At 42.8% G+C, this 22060-nt stretch overlaps 1 protein-coding gene across 1 annotated transcript in view; it reads left to right on the top strand.

The window, feature by feature from the left end:
* The window catches only part of dnah7 (dynein, axonemal, heavy chain 7), a 338773-nt gene that overhangs the window by 312984 nt on the left and 3729 nt on the right, over nucleotides 1–22060 (top strand). The window contains 1 exon segment of the mRNA XM_067987762.1: nucleotides 21928–22031. Within this exon segment, the coding sequence (XP_067843863.1) occupies nucleotides 21928–22031 (104 nt within the window).

The raw sequence follows: 22060 nt of genomic DNA, 5'->3' as shown, positions 1-22060 counted from the left end.
GAACTTTAATTCTTTTCTGCCTCTGTCTTTTCTCCTACTCTCTCTTTCCCAGTCTCTTTCCTAGATTCGTTATTTTGATATTGATTTTCTATACTTTATTCCTTATACAATCTATTTTATCTTATTTACAACTTATTTTACTTTTAATGTTGCCTCTTTCTGAACTCTATGGATCCAACCTCTGTTGCTAAGCTGACATCTACATCTTTGAAATTTAGTTCTTGATTAGTTGAAAACTGGTTGCAAAAGCCATGCTTTTTTCCAGTTCTGGATATTGAAGTTTGAACAGCTCAAATCTATGGTGTTTGCAAAAATACAAAGGAAAAGATGAGAGAAGATCATCAGGCCCATCAATGCTCATCTTATCTATTAAACGGTGAGCCTCATGCTTCACCCTCTCTAATCCCAAGTACAACCAGAGAAATGAAACTGACAATTTCAAGAAAAACTCTGGGAAACTCCTCCTAAACTCCCCTAGGCAATCAAGCAGACTCTAGGGACCCATGGTTACACAATATACATCACCAGATGTACTTAACTAGCTCACACCCTCCCCATCTACTCTGATTTCCAGGAAATTAGGACTGCGCAGGACTGGAAAAGATCATTTTCTTCAGTCCATTCCCAAAGGCCACAGACTTGCTCCTTACCTTATCACCTTACCTCTGATACCCATCTACAGTCCTGTCTGCCAAAAATATATTCAACACCTTCCTAAAATTTATAGCATCCTTTGCTTCCTCTGGGTACACTATTCCACATGTTTCCATCTCTCTGCGTGAAAAGGAATGTGATATAGTGTACTCCAACTGTTTGTGCCCAGGGACTTCAACTAAACTGTTCTCTCCACTACACTTTCTTTTTACGCTGTTCCTCTTTCTCCAAAATGCCTTCCCTTCTGCAACTGCACCCTTTCCTTTGCCTCCCTTCTTGCTAATCCCAGTACTCTCAACAGCTAGTTCCAGCTGTACTCCCCCTCTCCGTTTCTCCACAGACTCTGTTTCTACCTTCTCCAGGAAATTATTTCTTTCAGCCAGCACATTACTGCCCTCCCAGGCAGGAGCCCTTTATTTGAAAACCAGTGCCTGTGTGTGATCACCGTAAGTTGGCCTTTGGTCGCAAAAGTTTCACCTGCTGTCCCCTGGATCAGGTGCTTTTAATCAGCGCTGCAGAAGCAAATCAAAGGCTGGCCCGGCTTTATGTGGTGGCTGTAGGGCCTCGGAGCCCCATCAAATATTAAGACCTGCAATCTTGCAGCAACTCCTCTTCATATGGCATAACTCAGGGTGTTTATACAGTGTAATTGCTGGTCTGAGACTGGTAGCTGCAGTTTGGGTTTGACACCGCAAGGGATTTACACTCCATGTGGTGGCAAACTGGAATGTGTGAGACTATCCCGTTCAGGAAATCTCACTCTGCTTCACTCCAGAGTCTGGTCCGGTTCTCGTTCCAGCCAGGAGAGCCCTGGTTGGCACCTCCCTGGCTGGAACTTTAACTGTCCTGATTAGTAGAGAGCTCAGCGTATGCTGGGATGTGCACATATCACAAAGCTGTGTTGTCACTGTTTAAAAATCTAAATGTTGTAAAAAGAGGGGATAGAAGAATCCCTGCTCTCTACACAGTTAAATTGGAAACAATTTTACAACACCAAGTTATAGTCCAGCAATTTTATTTTAAATTCACAAGCTTTCGGAGATTTTCTAAATTGGGGTCAGGTAGGTTTAAAAAATGTGCAGGAGGCCCAATGCATTTTGTAAACCAGGTTTGACATCGCAAGGGATTTACACTCCATCTGGTGGCAAACTGGAACGTGTGAGACTACCCCTTTCAGGAAATCTCACTCTGCTTCACTCCAGAGTCTGGTCCGGTTCTCACTCCAGATTTACACTGCAGGTTTAGTGTCAATATGAAGCTATTTTCCCTTCACGCCAGTGCTAAGCTTGCAGTGTAAATGCACCCTAATATGTTTCAGAAAGAAAAGAAAGTAATTAATACAATGCCTTGTAACATTTTAAAATGCCTCACATATAATTAATTACTTTGAAGCTCAGTGATTGTAGATATGAAAGCATATATGGCAGCCATTTTACATGCAGCAAGATCCCATAAACAGCAGTGGAATGAATGACCAGTTTTTTCTGGTGGTATTGATTGAGAGATACCAGGAGAAACACCCTGTTTTTCTTCCAATAGTGTCAAATTTCTAACCACATGATTCATTTTTGGCAAATTTATAATAAAAATGTTAAAATGTGCATGGGAGATTGCATGCCACATGTACTCTTTGCATTTCTATCCAAAAATATACCCACAAATTAATTTATTAAAACACATTCCTCACATTCAGCCAAGAAATCTAATGTCAGCATGACAGATGGCAGGTTGATAACACAAGTGAGAACCAGGCAGAATGTAGAAAGTTCCAAGGGGAAGTGAAAAAGGAAATGAGAGGGGCAAAGAAAGAGTATGAGAATAGACTGGTGGCCAACATAAAAGGGAATCCAAAAGTTTTCTACAGGCATGTAAACAGTAAACGGGTAGTAAGGGGAGGGGTGGGGCCGATTAGGGACCATAAAGGAGATCTACTCCTGGAGGCAGAGGGGATGGCCGAGGTACTAAATGAGTACTTTGCATCTGTCTTTACCAAGGAAGAAGATGCTTCCAGAGTCTCAGTAAAGGAAGATATAGTTGAGATATTGGATGGGCTAAAAATTGATAAAGAAGAGGTACTTGAAAGGCTAGCTGTACTTCAAGTAGATAAGTCACCCAGTCCGGATGGGATGCATCCTAGGTCGCTGAGGGAAGTAAGGGTGGAAATTGCGGAGGTACTGGCCATAATCTTCCAAACATCCGTAGATACAGGGGTGGTGCCAGAGGACTGGAGAATTGCAAATGTCACACCCTTGTTCAAAAAAGGGTGCAAGGATAAACCCAGCAACTACAGGCCAGTCAGTTTAACCTCAGTGGTGGGGAAACTTTTAGAAACAATAATCTGGGACAGAATTAAGAGTCACTTGGACAAGTGTGGACTGATTAGGGAAAGCCAGCACAGATTTGTTAAAGGCAAATTGTGTTTAACTAACCTGACAGAGTTTTTTGATGAGGTAACAGAGAGGATTGATGAGGGCAATATATGGACTTTCAAAAAGTGTTTGATAAAGTGCCATACAGTAGGCTTATCATCAAGATTGCGACCCATGGAATAAATTGGCAGAGGGACAGGAAACAGAGAGTTGTGGTAAATGGTTGTTTTTCGGAATGGAGGGAGGTGTACAGTGGTGTTCCCCAGGGGTCAGTGCTGGGACCACTGCTTTTCTTGATATATATTAATGACTTGGACTTGGGTGTACAGGGCACAATTTCAAAATTTGCACATGACACAAAATTTGGAAGGGTAGTAAACAGTGAGGAGGAAGTGATAGACCTCAAGAGGATATGGGCAGGCTGGTGACATGGGCGGAAACATGGCAGATGAAATTTAACGCAGAAAAATGCGAAGTGATACATTTCGGTAGGAAGAACGAGGAGAGGTAATATAAACTAGAGGGCACAACTCTAAAAGGTACAGGAAAAGAGAGATCTGGAGGTATATGTGCATAAATCGTTGAAGGTGGCAGGGCTGATTGAGAAAGTGGTTAAAAAAGCATACTGGATCCTGGGCTTTATAAATAGAGGCATAGAGTACAAAAGTATGGAAGTCATGATGAACCTTTATAAAACACTGGTTCGGCCACAACTGGAGTATTGTGTCCAGTTCTGGGCACCGCACTTCAGGAAAGATGTGGAGGCCTTAGAGAGGGTGCAGTAGAGATTTACTAGAATGATTCCAGGGATGAGGGACTTTAGTTACATGGATAGACTGGAGAAGCTGGGGTTGTTCTCCTTGGAACAGGGATGGTTGTGAGGAGATTTGATAGCGATTCAAAATCCTGAAGGGCCTAGACAGAGTAGATAGAGAGAAACTGTTCCCATTGGGAGAAGGGTCAAGTACCAGAGGACATGGATTTAAGGTGATTTGCAAAACAACCAAAGGTGACATGAGGAAAAACTTTTTTACACAGCGAGTGGTTGGGATCTGGAATGCACTGCCCGAAGGGGCGGTGGAGGCAGATTCAATCATGACCTTCAAAAGTGAACTGGATAAGTACTTGAAAGTAAAAAGTTTGCAGGGCTACAGGGAAAGGGCGGCTGAGTGGGCCTAGCTGGATTGCTCTTGCATAGAGCCGGTGCAGACTCGATGGGCCGAATGACCTCCTTCTATGCTTAACCTTTCTATGATTCTAATGAAAACTGCTGCAAAGTCAGAGCATAACAGAAGATTTACTTCCTTAACAGCAGTTCCTTCCATTGACCCACTATATCTTCAATTCCCTCGTTCATTCCCTGCTTACTATTTAAATTGATACAGTCTCTCTATTTATAGATGTCTAAGGCTTTTTCAATTCTGATTGCAATTCTATTTTGGTAAAACCGTGACATATTCTTTTGACAACTTTCTTGACAATTCCTTTATACGGAAACTCACCCGTTAACAATTCCACTGAAATTCTCTTGACCAAGTTTTCATTTTATTTCCAAATAATTGTTCTAAGACAGTTATTCCGTGCCATGTAACCTGCCCTGGCATTGCTCTACTACCTTTTGGAACTGCATGGCTGAGTGTAGCAGTACAAAAAATACATTAGAGAGTTAGAAAGACATGGGTTAATTAAGGACAATTAACAAAGATTTGTAAAGGCCAACTTGTGTCTGACAAATTTAATAGAGTTCTTTCAGGAAATAATACTCTATTGGTAAAGGAGATATTGTATAAATGGATCCTCAAAAGATATTTGATAAAAATGTCACATAGGAGGCTTGTTGATAAAATGAACACACCCAGGATTAAAAGAGATGAGGCAACATGGATAGGAAGTTGGTTAAAGGACAGAAACAGAGAGTAGTGGTTAATGGATGTTTTTCAGACTGAAAAGATGTAAGCAGTTGTGTCCTCCAGAGGTCAGTGTTGGGACCATTGCTCTTCTCAATATATATAAATGATCTGGACTTGGATATAAGGGATCCAATAGCAAAATTTGCAGACAACGCAAAAGTAGTTAACTGTGATGAGGATTATAAGTGGCTTCAGGGGGCATAGACAGGTTAGTAGATTGAAGAGATGTTAAATAAAATTTATTGTGGATAAATGTGAGATGACACATTTTAGGAAGAAGAATAAGAAGAGGAAATAGAGAGTAAACAGTGAAACTTTAAACTGAGTAGAGGAGCAAAGAAACTTAGGGATTCAGATACACAGTGCTTTAAAATTTGGAGGAGAAGCTGTTAAAATATTACAAAAGTATGTGGGATCCTTGGTTTTATAAATAGGGGTGTAGAGTACTAAAGCTAAGAGGTAATGTTAAATCAATACACATCATTGGTTAGGCTGTAATTAGAATATTGTGCTTTGTTTTGGGTACCCCATTTTAGGGAAGATGCTATGGAGAAGGTACAGAAGAGAATCACAAAAAGGATCTCAGGGATGAGAGGCTGTAGTTATGAGGGGAAATGGGGGCCTTTCTCATTAGAACAGAGAGTATTAGAGGAGATCTGATAGAGCTCTTCAAAATTATGAGGGATTTTGATAAAACAAATAGGGGAAAACTATTTCCACTGGTCAGTGAGTCAGTAATTAGAGGGCATAAATTTAAGATAGATCATAGCAAAACAATGAAGGGAGAGAATTTTTCTTTTATGTACAGGGCTATGCCATAGCAGAAACAGTGATGGAAGCAGAACCATAACAGCTTTTAAAAGGGAAATGGATAATTATTTCAAGAAGAAAAATTTAAAAGTGTATGGGACAAAGTGGACAGCCCTTTCAGAGAGCTGACACAATACAATGGGCTGAATGGCCTGTGCTGTAAAATTCGATGATTCATTGAAATTCGAAATGTTGACCCTGAAATTCCACTCGGTGAGCTACACCGCATTTACACCAATGAGCCATGGGTTGCCATCAATTGTCTGGAGCGCTGTTTTTGCATATCTGCTGGACGATTCATTGGCATATATAGTGTGTAAAATGGGAGTGCTGTGTTGGGGTGCTTGGAAATTAGAATGCCGTCTTTAAAAAGCCAGTTCTAGTTTGGGTACCCATCTTACCTAACAGTAATTACTTGCATGCCCAACCTTAAAATTATATTAGGATGATACCACCACATCCTTTACTTCGGCTGTCCCATTCCTCAACTGCTAGCCTTCAGCTAATTCACTCAAACTTGTTGCAGGACAAACTGGTGTCCAATGCCCATGAGAGGCAGGGCACAGGAGAGGGCATCCCTGATTTTAAAGACCTCATCCCCTATTAGGCGAAGGCCACAGAGCTGATGCAGAAGCACTCTGCTCTTGCTGTGGTAGATGGCAGGGTTTGAGAGCATAGTCCTGGTGCTAGGTTGAACTGAAAACCTACACAGTTGCTATGGCATTTTTGTGAAGCATCACACAGCGACAAGCTTCCACCTACTTTTCTATCTCTTTAATCCCTTGGTTTCCACTGGGGTCATTTTCACCCATTCTTAACTTCTACCATCCTTTCCTGTAGAACCATCACAGCAATAGGGACGGGGGAAGGTGTAGGGGCAGAAGAGGACAAGAGCAACTTCTTCCTTATGGATTATAAGGATGATTAAGGCAAGGAAGATGATGATGAAGAGGGAGAGAAAGTCAGGATCGTGTCCAAAAGAGAGTTCCTACAACAACTCCTGCCCCGAGTTCCTCTGTCCCCTAAGATCTCACCTCATCTCACGTACTTTTTCCTTATCACGTACCAGCTCAGATACTTTCACCTGGTGGGGGGGGGGAATTAGGTAGTGCTAGTGAGGATGTGGCAATGGGTGATTCACAGAGCATGAGCAAGCTGGCAGAGTAAGGATTGGATGGAGGCCGAGAAAGCTGCCTATGACTTTGGAGTCACGGGATCCAGAACACATAGGGTACTCACCTGAAAAGTAGGATGTCTGAGGAATATCACACTTGCGTACAGGGTCTGAGGTCAACCTCTTGTGTCTACAACGTTCATTTGCGGCAACGCAAGGGATGATTTTTGTTTGTTGCAGATGCCAATGGAGTGTGAGGTAGCTTCGGTTGGAATCTGCAGCATGTCCCCACTTAAGAAGTAGCCAGGGACCAGTCATTGCCCCCACTTCCATAGAAGCACAGAATGTTGCCCTGACAGTATGGGACTGAATGGACAATGTCCTGCTTATAGGCTTCTAGAACCTGGGAGCGAGGATGCATTATTCTGCTGTCTCTCAGAGCTTTCAGCATCTGATAGCAGCCATTAGACTAGCCAATCCGCTCATCGGTGGGACCACAGATACAGGACCCTGTGGAATGGCAATGGCTTGAGTTAACCAGTGTGAGGCTACCATCTCTCAGTACAGCAGCACCTGCCAAGTTTCTAGTCTGCCCCACTCCCCAACCCCCTGCCAAAAGTGGAAGTAAAAGGGAAAACCAGGCTGCCCAGGAACAAGCTCCAGAGATGCAAGCAGCAAGCAGCTCCCTCCCTGGAGCAAACTGCCATGAGAGGAAGGCCACCTCAGTCCCATGATCCTTTTGTGGAACATGAGCAGCCACACACCTCTCACAATACAGGCCCTCAGGTTGCACTTTAGTTTAGACTTTTGTTATATTAAAATAGAACATGCAATTGTTGTGCTTTGTTATTCGTGGAAGTTAGAGTCAGACAGAGAAGGGTGCGTTTATTTGGTGCTGACTTCTTCAATCAGATGATGATTAGTGGCATTTTCATGTAGGGAAAGAGGTCTGACGTGTTGTCGTGTTTTAGGATGGTTACTAGATTGAAGGATTAATCCTTTCTTTAAAGGTGAGAAGGAGTTAAGGCACTGGTGACAAAAGTAAACTGTTAAACCGAAAAGACGACCTCAGTGATCAGTTATGCTCTGATGCCTCTCGCAGCAATCACTGAGGAGTGCAGGTCATCGTGATGCTCTCCTCTCTATTTCCACTTCCAAAGCAGCTGGAGCCACAGGAATGTCCAAATTCAGGCGTTTTTTGCATGGCAGAGCTGGCTACAACTATGCACAGCACACAAGCTGGAGCATACTACAGAGCTCCTTTTTGACCTGCTGTCAAGATAACAAAAGTAACTTTTTAAGACCCTTCTGGTCCTCTCGATGATCATTCTGGTAGAAGGTTGTACCGCTTGCCACTCTTAGTGGCGTCATTATCCATTCAAGCAGGGGGTTGGCCTTGTTACCTATAAGCCATCGTTTACTTGATTTTCTTCCTTGTAGAGGTCAGGAAGGGCCAATTTTGAAGGATGAATGCATCGTGGCAAGTATTCGTCACATTGATATTCAGGATCCCTAATATGTTGTCACACAAAAACTGTATGTTCAGAGAGTGGAAGCCCTTCCTGTTGAGTACTTTGAAGGGGTTATCTTTAGGAGCTCAGAAAGCAACATGGCTGCCATCTATTGCACCTTAGACCTTGGGAAAGCTAGAAACCTTCAAAACTGGATGGCCTATCTATCTGCTACCTTGCTGTGATGCAAAGTTGATAAATTCCCCAGCTCCCCTGCAAAGCGCATCAGTCATGTAACAAAAACTTGATAGAATTGCAGCCTGGTCGATGATATGGAAATTACCTGTGGCTGCCTGAAATGATCCTGTGCAGTCATCACCTTCACAGCCTCAGAGCGAGCGGTGTGGGCAGATGAGCGTGATTACAGGACCTCTTGCAGTAGGTGGCAGATCTCCCTGTAGCCCCTTTGGTGAAGCGTACACACTTTCTCACTAAGGTCCTCATAGGAGCTGTGTTGCCGGTGTATCTTTTGGGGGAGGGGGTGCAATATCTGTTGGGATGCTATCTCCCTCTCCTTTCCTCCATCCTCTGTTGCTGTTCCTCCTCTCCCATAATAATGCCATACCTGCTCCTGAAAAGCTCTCCCTGATCAAAATCTCATGGTGGTCTCACATTGCCAGAAGCAGTCAAAAGTAAGTCCAAGGTTGTGTAGGCAGATTGCCAAATCAAAATCATCCCAAAAACCTGTTGCCAACTGCAGTAATTGCCAGTTAAACCCTCCACACAGGTCAGGCTCAGAAACTCCTCACTTCCGTCCGTCTCCGCTGATTCTGGCAGCAGCTGTGCCTTAGATCTCTCATTTTAACCTACCCATCTTGTGCCATGCCTCCTTATTAGCATATATTATAATGAGCGAGTAGTGCATAATTCACTGATACTTGGAAAATGAAATATTCAAATGTTGTGTGCCTAGCTGTGTTAAGCATGAGCAGGATGTGAAAGTCCTCCTCATAAACCTTAGTAATATTGGTAGCACCATTATCAACAAAGTTAATCTGCTACGTATTGTATAGCTGCTGCTTAGAACAGATTTAAAGTTGCTCCAGGCTGCCTCTAATAGGACATTTCACAGGCTGAAAATTCATGTATGTGCTTTAAGAGCTTTAATTTCTCTGATGTGAATTAGCACCATCAGGTATTGTTGTCCATGCCCATGGAATAAATGTTCATTCAGCAGTTTATGGCCTAGAAATTGGATTGCTCCGACAGGCCGGTGCGAATTGGACACAGGGAACGAGCCTTGCACCAGAACGTGTAGACCTGAGGCACATCCGATATTGGGCCACATGCCTCATTTACATGAGACCGGTGAGCTGGCATCTCCAGACAACTTTCTGGTGAATCTGATTTGAATTTCGGGCCACTGTGGGCCCGCAGCAGCCCTCAGGTAGGTCATGGGGAGGGGTGTGGGGTGGTGATCAGGAAGGGGTCGAGTGGGGGCTGGCACCAGTTTATGGCACTGTTGTGGAGCTGGGAGCAGCACTCTTACTCCTCCCGGCTCCACATTCAGGTATGTATTTTTAAACAAATTATCTTTTTAGTGTTGGCCTCCAATGGTCCCTTTAAGGACTGCTGGTTAGATTGCAGGTAGCCCTGGTTTTCATGACGACAGCTGGCCCATCGTTCAGGGCAGACCAATTTCGAGAAGGGGACCTGAAACAGGCATTAAGCCCCTTGTTTGCATTGGTAAAGGACCTAATGCCTGTTTCAGGCGCAGGCCTTGGGTGCCCCTTTTTCTGCCTTCACCAATATGGCGGGCGGCGCACTTCTGGCGTGGAATATGCATGCGCACGTCACCCACCATATTGGACGCTTAGACTCCCATTTTACGCTTGTAAAATGGGCGCAGCGTCAACAAATTTCTAGGCCTTTGTATCCCTTTCCAGAAGTGATTTCTGATCTGTTATTGATGGGTATCATGCCAAACTGCAAGAACTGCAGCAGTTTTTATTTTTAGAGCAGTCACATAAAACTGAGAACAAGCACAGTACAAACAGAATAGACAATGAGATACTTCTAGATTAGAAAACATAAACTATCAGGTGGTGGCAGACCACTGACACCTGTGAGATACGAGGCCTGATGTCATTCATGGTTTATTGCTCTAAATCCATCATTGTGTATGTCCACTATATGATGGTTTGCTATTTTTAGGAGACAGTCAGAGATTTGTGTATTTAATGTAAATATAGTTTTACCACTTGTAGAGATACACAAATTACAAAGCGCTGTATTAATTTTTTCGTTGATTTTAGCTGACCAGATGTAGGGCTTAGTTTCCTTTCATGCTGTAATATTTTTTTTTTTATTCGTTCACGGGATGTGGGCGTCGCTGGCAAGGCTGGCATTTATTGCCCATCCCTAATTGCCCTTGAGAAGGTGATGGTGAGCCACCTTCTTGAACCGCTGCAGTCCGTGTGGTGACGGTTCTCCCACAGTGCTGTTAGGAAGGGAGTTCCAGGATTTTGACCCAGCGACAATGAAGGAACGGCGATATATTTCCAAGTCGGGATGGTGTGTGACTTGGAGGGGAACGTGCAGGTGGTGTTGTTCCCATGCGCCTGCTGCCCTTGTCCTTCTAGTTGGTAGAGGTCGCGGGTTTGGGAGGTGCTGTCGAAGAAGCCTTGGCGAGTTGCTGCAGTGCATCAACTGGCTCTGTTTCCTTACAGATTGACATTTCTGTAATTAGGTGCAGACGTTATAAAACTGCTGTTCTTTTTTTTATATTTCTGTAGATTTTGCAGGATTCGGGATTCAATAGTTAGGAATTAATTCCATGAAGTGCTGTAATTGTCCTGACCTCTCAGTATGCCAGTAATTAGAAAATCTTTGGTCTTAGCCAATGTTTTCATGTTGAAAACCAGCAGGATGATAGCAGAATATTGCTTTGCAGCAATCTGAGAGAAAGTGAGAGCAAATTCATTGGAACACAAATTAGTTAAATCACAAAACAAATTTCTCTTTAAAATGCATTCAAGAAAATTAGTCCTTTTACAGAAAAGAACGACAAATGGGTTTCATCATTTTTTTACAAAAGGGGGCTGCTAAAGTCCTGTGGGCTTTAAAGCTCCAAATCAGGATGAAATTTCTCAGGTTGACAGCAATGCTGTCCACAGAAATAAAAATAGAAAATGATGGAAATGCATCGCAAGCCAATCATCATCTGAAAGAAAAAAAGATTAACATTTTGGTCTGTGCTTTCATTAGAACAGTATCAGTGACAGGACAAGCCTATACTGCAATTGAATCAAAATCTTTGTTTCTGCACAAGTGTGATCTTGAATTGAACAAAACATAATGGACAAGAAATGCAATCTTTTGTATATCACTAAAGCCAGCCAATGTGCACCACTCTTATTCAAGATCTCCACTTATGACAAGTTGTCATTCGGTAGAGTACAACAGGAAAAGCTTTGCGAATATGGAGGATGATAAACCAGGAAAGAGGGCATTAGAATAATCAAGTCCAGAGATGACAAGAGCATGGATAAAGGTTTCAGTGCCAGAGGGGCTAAAGTAGGGGTGGAGGTGGGCAAAGTTACGCAGGTGAAAATAGCTGGAAATATTGTGCAGGTGGAAATTTAGTTGCTCAGCTTAGACTAATTGAGGGAAGCTGCAACTAACTAAATACTACCTTACAAAATAATACAGTACATTTTATAAGCATATATGTTTCCATTGTGTTATGGGACGTTTATTAGCCAACATCTCATTATAACAAACTAAATCGCCAACTTCTGAGGACAGTACATAAAATGTTTAACTTTGTTGACAACTGTGTTGCCATAGGCCTTAAATGTCGTTGCAGGAAGAAAATAAAAATGGAAATGAAATTCAAAAAGGGTACTGTGTAATGGAGACATAGGAGGAAACGTATAAAGATAATTGCACAGCAAGGAATAGAACCAGAGGGCAGAATAAAATCAAGAATTAACCAAAAATCTACTAACTGATTAAAAGTGGCATTTAAGACATGGAAGGCATGGTGTTGAAATGTTGCTTGCAGACTTCACCTTGAATGACAGGAGAATGAGGCACATTCACCTTGCGTTTTATGAATGCCAAGAGCTAAAACAAAATGCATAAAAAGGAAATTGCAAACAGCAGCAATTTTACTGACAGTTTTTCAGAAAGCTGATGTGTGGTGTGAATACTTATAAAATGTGCTGTATTATTTTGTAAGACAGTGTGACTTTAGTTAGTTGCAGCTTCCTGAGTTAGACTAAGCTGAGCAACTAAATTTTCACCTGCACAATATTTCTACCTGCACAATATTTCCAGCTATTTTCACCTGTGTAATTTTGCCCACCTCTGCTCTTACTTTAGCCCCTCTGGCACTGAAACCCTTATCCACGCTTTTGTCATCTCTAGACGCGATTATTCCAACGCCCTCTTCTGGTTTATCATCCTCCAACTTGTCCTAAACATAGCCACACATCATGTTGTCACTAAGTCCCACCCGTCCATCACTCTTGTCTCTCATAGGTCAGCACCTGTTTCCTGACTGATTCCATTTGTGAAGCGCCTTGGGACAATTTCTACTTTAAAGGTGCTATGCAAATACAAGTTGTTGTTGTAAACCAACGTGAGGCCTTTTTTTAAATAGAAGATATTTTAAAGAAAATGTTGCAAAATTAAAGTTTACATTTCCTTACATTACTGCTAAGCCTGTAACCCTCTACACCCTGTTGAGTCAAGAATTATGTTTGTTTACTTACTGAATGTTTTCTTCATCTGACTCCTCACATACTGCAGTAGACAGTAGCCTAGTCGCAAAGTTAATACCTTGAAAGTGTGAATTGGTTACTCCTTAAGTTACATGTTTTCTTTGCTTATAATTATATCCCCAGTATTTTTCCCTGGATACGCATATCTTCTTCACATCCACACAATCAGTTACTTTTGTGATTTTAAAAACATGCTTGAGCCTTTCTTGCTTAGTTTTGTTTCATTCAGAGCAGATTTAGACCTTTTGGCTTCTTTTCGTAGTATATTGTGAACATACCAAAAGAAAGATGAAAAAGGCACATCTATGGACACCCTACCCCCTTCGATGGTGCAGCCACATGTAACATCCTCCTCAATCCCTTGTTATGCTAATTCTGGTGGAAGCAAAAAGAAACCTATGATCAGTTTCAAGAAAAACTGGAAAATTCATCTCCAACTTCCTATGGCAATCAAGCAAGCTGCAGGAGGCCAGTGTTACCCATTATGCATCACTAGGTATACTTAATCTAACTCCCTCACCCCCCACCCCCCCAACCCAAATCTCCCAGTTTCCTTTGGAGCATAGGACTATACAGAATTGCAGACTTTCACTCGGCTGGTCCCAATGGTCACAGACTTCTTTATCTTTGATACCTTGTCTGCCAAAAATTTAATAAACATATAGCATTTCCACTGCTTCCCTGGGTAGGCTATTCCACATGTTTACTGCCCTCTGCATGAAGAATTCCCTGATTTCTCGCAGAGAGTGCTGGTCGAGAAACCATAGGTTTCTATCCATTAATTTAAATGGTCAGAGAGCAACAAATAGATTTATGCAGAGTATGAACACGACCTAAATGATGGGATAATCCAGATGGGTTTAATAGTCTTTTTTCATTCGTCTCTTTGATTGTACTAATTACATTTGATTGTGTTTCCTGACCCAATATGATTCTTTTCCTAATCTTCATTGTTTACTAGTAATTGTAATTGCTAACAAATTATAAATTCCCTGATTGTGTCTCTCATCTTTAATTGGTGCTTTGGCTTTAATTAAATATGTGGATGTTCTAGGTAACGATTCTCAGTAAAACTGAATGTGTCGACTGTGTGGTGGAATTTTATTTTTTGCAGGTGGAAATCTCAGGTAGATAAAAGTTTTGAGATATTGTTACAGGACACATGTTCAGAGAGATTTGGGTGTCATCATACAAGAAACACAGAAAGTTAGCTTGCAGGTTCAGCAAGCAATTAGGAAGGCAAATGGCATGTTGGCCTTTATTGCAAGGCCAACATGCCATTATTGCAAGGAGTTGGAGTACAAGAGTAAGGAAGTCTTACTACAATTGTACAGGGCTTTGGTGAGACCTCACCTGGTGTACTGCGTACAATTTTGGTCTCCTTATCTAAGGAAGGATATACTTGCCTTAGAGGGGGTGCAACAAATTTTTAGTAGATTGATTCCTGGGATGAGAAGGTTGTCCTCTGAGGAGAGATTGAGTAGAATGGGCCTATACTCTCTGGAGTTTAGAAGAATGAGAGATGATCTAATTGAAACATAAGATTCTGAGGTGGCTTGACAGGGTAGATGCTGAGAGGTTGTTTCCCCTGGCTGGAGAGTCTCGAACTAGGGGGCATAGTCTCAGGATAAGGTGTCGGCCATTTAAGACTGAGATGAGGAGGAATTTCTTCACTAAGGGTTGTGAATCTTTGGACTTCTCTATCCCAGAGGGCTGTGGGTGCTGAGTCATTGATTATATTCAAGGCTGAGATCGATAGATTTTTGGACTCTAAGGTTAATCAAGGGCTATGGGGATCGAGCAGGAAAGTGGAGTTGAGGTCAAAGATCAGCCATGATCTGATTGAATGGCGGAGCAGGCTCGAGGGGCCGTATGGTCTACTCCTACTTCTATTTCTTATATTCTTATACGTGCTACATTTCTTCAGAAGATTGTGCTCTCAATTTGAAACCAATCAGCTCTTTATATTAAAGAACAATCTTTGAAGACTTTAAATAAACTTGGGTTTGCACAAATACTGATCTCATCATATTGTGATAATGATTTGGATATGCCCTCCCCATTTTTATCCCTCACCCAATGGTGTCAGCCTTGGCTCAGTGGGTAGCACTCTCGCCTCTAAGTCAGCACATTGTGGCTTCAAGTCTCACTCTAGAGACTTGGGCACAAAAAGGCTGACACTCCAGTGCAGTACTGAGGGAGTGTTGCACTGTTGGAGATGCATCTTTCGGATGAAACATTATCCCGAGGCCCCTGTCTGCCATCTCAGGTGGATGTAAAAGATCACATGGCACTATTCGAAGAACAGGGGAGTTGCGCCAGTGTCCTGGCCAATATTTATCCCTTAACCAACATCACTAAAAACAGATTATCTGGTCCTGGTCACATTGCTGTTTGTGGGACTTTGCTGTGTCTCATCCATTACAACAGTGACCACACTTTGAAAAGTTCTATTTGCAGTAAAGCGCTTTGGGAGGTCCTTAGGTCATGAATGGTGCTATATAAATGCAAATTTTACTTTCTTTCATTGGGCTGTTATTCAGGGGGATGTTGGGAATTATTGCTTGATTGAATTGTTTTAATCACCTCATAAACTGTGGTAATTTATTGTACAATATAACATTTTATGAACAGAGTTTTTGGGAAACTAAGCATTTTAACAAGGGACTGTTATAGTGATCCAGGTGGCATAAACCCTCTATTGCCATACTGCATATGTCCACTGATCAGCAAACTCATTATACTGTCAAACATCCACAAATAACATGAGACTGTTACAGTAATCCAGGTGGCATAAACAGAATACCTGATAGGAAACATTGTGCATGCACATAAATAGTGGACTTCTGGTCCGCATTATCAGAACCTGTTTACTCCCAAAACTTCAGAAGGGTAACCTTTGATGGGCTCTGTGTTCTCAGTTTATTGTTTTAATGCTTAATTACAAACTTTCCATTTATTCGTATAGTCTCACATCTCTGAAAGATTCCCTTTATGTTGCAGATATACCCCACCAACCCATAACTATGTCTCCCTGAATTGAATGATGTTGTAAGTCCGCAGCTTTCAAAGAATCAATACATATGCCATGTGTTTAAAAAATGTTGCTTCCTTTTTTAATTGTTCTATTATAACTAGGAGTGCCTTAAAGGCCAAGGGTTCAGATACTATCACAAACTGAGAAATGGACAAAACTGAGATTAAACATGATAGTTAAAATGCTAAATGAATACTTCCTCTAGTCATCAGGTAGGATAAAAACCGACTTCATTTTTTTGTGAAAGTGGCATCCCAAATGGACTGTGAAAAGCCCTAAGACATGGTGGGCGCTACATTGGGCCATGTAGCACCCATTGTTTCGGTGCCTACAAGGCCTCTCCGACATCCAAGATAGTGTCTTGGATGCACACACACATTTCCAGCATCACATGCGCCAGACGCCATCTTGGATGTCTTGAGGAGTGTACATATTACAGAGAGGAAAGTGCTGGAAGTCTTAACGCGCATCAAGGTAGATAAATCTCCGGGACCTGATGAAATGTATCCCAGGACGTTATGGGAGGTCAGGGAGGAAATTGCGGGTCCCCTAGCAGAGATATTTGAATCATCGACAGCTACAGGTGAGGTGCCTGAAGATTGGAGGGTAGCAAATGGGACATTGGAACCGGTTCTGGGGGAGGTGGGACCAGTACAAATTGGACGGTCTGCATCTGGGCAGGACTGGAACCAATGTCCTAGGGGGAGTGTTTGCTAGTGCTGTTGGGGAGGGTTTAAACTAAAGTGGCAGGGGGATGGGAACCGATGCAGGAAGTCAGTGGGAAGTAAAGTGGTGACAGAAACAAAAAGCAGTAAGGGAGAGTGTACAAAACATGACCGGACAGATGGTCTGAGAAAGCAGGGCAAAGACCAAGGGAAGTCTAGATTAAACTGCATTTATTTCAATGCAAGAAGTCTGATGGGCAAGGTAGATGAACTCAGGGCATGGATGGGTACATGGGACTGGGATGTTATAGCTATTACTGAAACATGGCTAAGGGAGGGGCAGGACTGGCAGCTCAATGTTCCAGGGTACAGATGCTATAGGAAAGATAGAGCAGGAGGTAAGAGAGGAGGGGGAGTTGCGTTCTTGATTAGGGAGAACATCACGGCAGTAGTGAGAGGGGATATATCCGAGGGTTCGCCCACGGAGTCCATATGGGTAGAACTGAAAAATAAGAAGGGAGAGATCACTTTGATAGGATTGTACTACAGACCCCCAAATAGTCAACGGGAAATTGAGGAGCAAATATGTAAGGAGATTAGACAGCTGCAAGAAAAATAGGGTGGTAATAGTAGGGGACTTTAACTTTCCCAACATTGACTGGGACAGCCATAGCATTAGGGGCTTGGATGGAGAGAAATTTGTTGAGTGTATTCAGGAGGAATTTCTCATTCAGTATGTGGATGGCCCGACTAGAGAGGGGGCAAAACTTGACCTCCTCTTGGGAAATAAGGAAGGGCAGGTGACAGAAGTGTTAGTGAGGGATCACTTTGGGACCAGTGATCATAATTCCATTAGTTTTAAGATAGCTATGGAGAATGATAGGTCTGGCCCAAAAGTTAAAATTCTAAATTGGGGAAAGGCCAATTTTGATGGTATTAGACAGGAACTTTCAGAAGTCGATTGGGAGAGTCTGTTGGCAGGCAAAGGGACGTCTGGTAAGTGGGAAGCCTTCAAAAGTGTGTTAACCAGGGTTCAGGGTAAGCACATTCCTTATAAAGTGAAGGGCAAGGCTGGTAGAAGTAGGGAACCTTGGATGACTCGGGAGATTGAGGCTCTAGTCAGAAAGAAGAAGGAGGCATATGACATGCATAGGCAGCTGGGATCAAGTGGATCCCTTGAAGAGTATAGAGATTGTCGGAGTAGAGTTAAGAGAGAAATCAGGAGGGCAAAAAGGGGACATGAGATTGCTTTGGCAGATAAGGCAAAGGAGAATCCAAAGAGCTTCTACAAATACATAAAGGGCAAAAGAGTAACTAGGGAGAGAGTAGGGCCTCTTAAGGATCAACAAGGTCATCTATGTGCGGAACCACAAGAGATGGGTGAGATCCTAAATGAATATTTCGCATCGGTATTTACGGTTGAGAAAGGCATGGATGTTAGGGAACTTGGGGAAATAAATAGTGATGTCTTGAGGAGTGTACATATTACAGAGAGGGAAGTGCTGGAAGTCTTAACGCGCATCAAGGTAGATAAATCTCCGGGACCTGATGAAATGTATCCCAGGACGTTATGGGAGGTCAGGGAGGAAATTGCGGGTCCCCTAGCAGAGATATTTGAATCATCGACAGCTACAGGTGAGGTGCCTGAAGATTGGAGGGTAGCAAATGTTGTGCCTTTGTTTAAGAAGGGCGGCAGGGAAAAGCCTGACATCTGTAGTGGGTAAGTTGTTCGAGGGTATTCTGAGAGACAGGATCTACGGGCATTTGGAGAGGCAGGGACTGATTAGGAACAGTCAGCATGGTTTTGTGAGAGGAAAATCATGTCTCACAAATTTGATTGAGTTTTTTGAAGGGGTAACCAAGAAGATAGATGAGGGCTGTGCAGTAGACGTGGTCTACATGGACTTTAGCAAAGCCTTTGACAAGGTACCGCATGGTAGGTTGTTACATAAGGTTAGATCTCACGGGATCCAAGGTGAGGTAGCCAATTGGATACAAAATTGGATTGTAGAGGGTTGTTTTTCAAATTGGAGGCCTGTGACCAGCGGTGTGCCTCAGGGATCGGTGCTGGGTCCTCTGTTATTTGTGGATAGGGTGGTGAAGAAGGCATTCAGCATGCTTGGTTTCATTGGTCAGAACATTGAATACAGGAGTTGGGATGTCTTGTTGAAGTTGTACAAGACATTAGTTAGGCCACACTTGGAATACTGTGTACAGTTCTGGTCACCCTATTATAGAAAGGATATTATTAAACTAGAAAGAGTGCAGAAAAGATTTACTAGGATGCTACCGGGACTTGATGGTTTGACTTATAGGGAGAGGTTGGATAGACAGATTTTTCTCCCTGGAGAGTAGGAGGTTGAGGGGTGATCTTATAGAAGTCTATAAAATAATGAGGGGCATAGATAAGGTAGATAGTCAAAATCTTTTCCCAAAGGTAGGGGATTCTATAACGAGGGGGCATAGATTTAAGGTGAGAGGGGAGAGATACAAAAGGGTCCAGAGGGGCAATTTTTTCACTCAAAGGGTGGTGAGTGTCTGGAACGAGCTGCCAGAGGCAGTAGTAGAGGCGGGTACAATTTTGTCTTTTAAGAAGCATTTGGACAGTTACATGGGTAAAATGGGTATAGAGGGATATGGGCCAAGTGCAGGAAATTGGGACTAGCTTAGTGGTATAAACTGGGCGACATGGACATGTTGGGCCGAAGGGCCTGTTTCCATGTTGTAAACTTCTATGATTCTATTCTATGAGTTAGCTTATGCCCAAATACCGAACGCCGGAAGCATGTAAAGTAGGGAGAAAATGGATCAGTGTGCAACACTGATTTAAAGAGATAGATAACATTTTGGGATTTAATGCTCAACTCAATGCACGGTCTTAACCCCGACCATCTTAACGTGTCTTAGAGTACCTGGAGGACCCCCCCAGCAGCAGTATTTAAAGGGACCATGCAGGATTTATAGGATAGTGGCTGGATTATTGCTTCTGGCTGCCGAGACATTTGTAACTGTTTTTGGGGGTCTCTTAGACTTGAATACTAGGATGCGGGGACCTTTAGAGCCAGGAAGTGCAGGAGTGAAGTTAGGAAACGCTTCTACGCACGAAGGATGGGAGACATTTGGAATGCTTTTCTGCAGACGGCAGTTGATGCTAGCTCACTTGTGAATGTTAAATCTGAGATTGATGGATTTCTGTGAACCAAGAGTATTAAGGGATATGGGGCTAAGGCGGGTATATGGAGTTAGGTCACAGGTCCACCATGGACTCATTGAATGGCGGAACAAGCTCGAGGGGCTAAATGCCACTGCCGCTTGCTGCCTCCTGATATGCGCCACCTTCTCCTGCAAGAAAGTGGGATGTGTGTCTGAGTGATGTGCCTGTCATGGTTGAATAGCTGCCAGCATGTGTGGCCTGTGAGTTGTGGATAGGCGGCATGAAACAGTGGTAACGTGTAAGGGTGAGAGGAAGCATCTGATTGGAAGAGTTGAGTACTGATGGAAAGAGTTTGTTGGTATGTGGGTGATTGGGGGGGGCGGTGTAGTGCGTGGAGTCGTGGATGCGGCTCGAGGTATAGTTGGCAGGACATGCCACTTGACAGTTGACCTCACTCACCTTGACCACTCGTGTCAAAGCATTGAACTTCTTCCTGCACTGCATCTATGTTCATGATGCTGTGTGCCAGGCATTGACTTCATCCCCTGCTGCCTTTTGGGATTTTGTCCTGTCTTCCCCCCCCCCCCCCCCCCCCCACGGATATAGGATCTCCCTCCTTCTGTCCACCTCTTGCACCAAGGTCTCTAGCGCATCAGCAGAGAACCTTGGTCCACGCACTCTCGCAGGCCTGGTACAAACTCAGATCGGCAGATTGGTCAGGTCTGGCTTGCAGATTGGAGGATATGGGATTTCGTAGTGCGCAACCCTTATTCAATGTTTTAACATAATTCATCAGTGTGTAAACATAGGTATGGGACCTGCATCTGTGTTTTACGTGTGGGATGTCTGATCTTCATTCAGATAGTAGACCTTTATTTTCAGCAAATAACAGGTACCAGCTACCTTTAAGAGATATCTAAGAAACATCCTCCCTTTAAGAGATTGGGCTCCATCTGTTGGTGGAAAGTGCAAATTGCATTGATTCCACGTGCAAGGCCTGGAATGGAACCCTGATTGCAAGTTCGTCCTCGGGCTGGCAGAAACTGCCTGTGGAGGGGTCATTGGGCACGGGGTGCTAGCGCATCACGCTACCTGTGCCCAAAAACGGTCCTTATCCAATTCCCCGATATACCTTGACTTCCAAAAACATGACAAAGTTCCACACGAACAACTGCTACTTAAAGTACAAAGTAAAGAAAGAAGAATGAACTTGTATGCATATAGTGCCTGTCACATCCTCAGGATGTCCCAGAGCACTTCACAGCCAACTTTGGAACACAATTTGTGCACAGCAAAATTTCACAAACAGCAATGAGATAAATGACCAGATAATTTTTTTTGGTGCTGTTGGTTGAGGGAGGAATGTTGGCCGGAATACTTTGTATTTGGAGGGTAGTAGCAGAGGGCACTTGTTATGGGAATGACGCGATGGACAAATTAGACTCTTCCTGGACGGATGACTAGCATGGGCCTAATGAATGGCTTCTCCACATCTATTTTGTGATCGATATCTTGAGTCCCACAATTAGCTGCACAATTTTTAAATTATCAAAATCTATGTGCTATATTTTTGTTTCAGTGAAAATCAAATTGATGGAATCAGTGAACCTACAAGCATACCTCAAGACCCAAAGTCAAGAATACCACGTTTGCGAAAAGAGGGAAAAAGGAGTAAAATCATAAATAACAAACACATGATAGTCATTGCTTGGATCTAATCTCAGGAAGGAGAGGGATGATAAATTAATTCTAATAATTTTCAGTTCTGCTTACTGTTTATAAATAAAACAAACTCAGCAGTAGCTGTCAATTTTAAGTGCAATTTTTAATTTCAAACAGTAAAAGGACAAAAAGTATAGAACTTCATTTGAGATCATGCACCTGGGGACTTTATTAAATCTATGCTGCTAATAGAGTTTAGATTTTTGTGCATTTGGTCAGCAAAATTTAAAACTAGTAATTTTATATATATATAGGTGTCTACGTACGAGGCCTCTTTATAGATGGAGCACGCTGGGATAGGCATAGTGGAAAACTGGCGGAATCATATCCCAAAATTCTCTATGATACATTGCCTGTAGTAAGTAGCATTCGGTTTTGTAAATGAAA

This window comes from Heptranchias perlo, chromosome 7, assembly GCF_035084215.1.
Source record: "Heptranchias perlo isolate sHepPer1 chromosome 7, sHepPer1.hap1, whole genome shotgun sequence".
NCBI lineage: Eukaryota > Metazoa > Chordata > Chondrichthyes > Hexanchiformes > Hexanchidae > Heptranchias > Heptranchias perlo.
The sequence above is the reverse complement of the archived record's forward strand: the minus strand, read 5'-3'. Positions and strand labels throughout refer to the sequence as shown.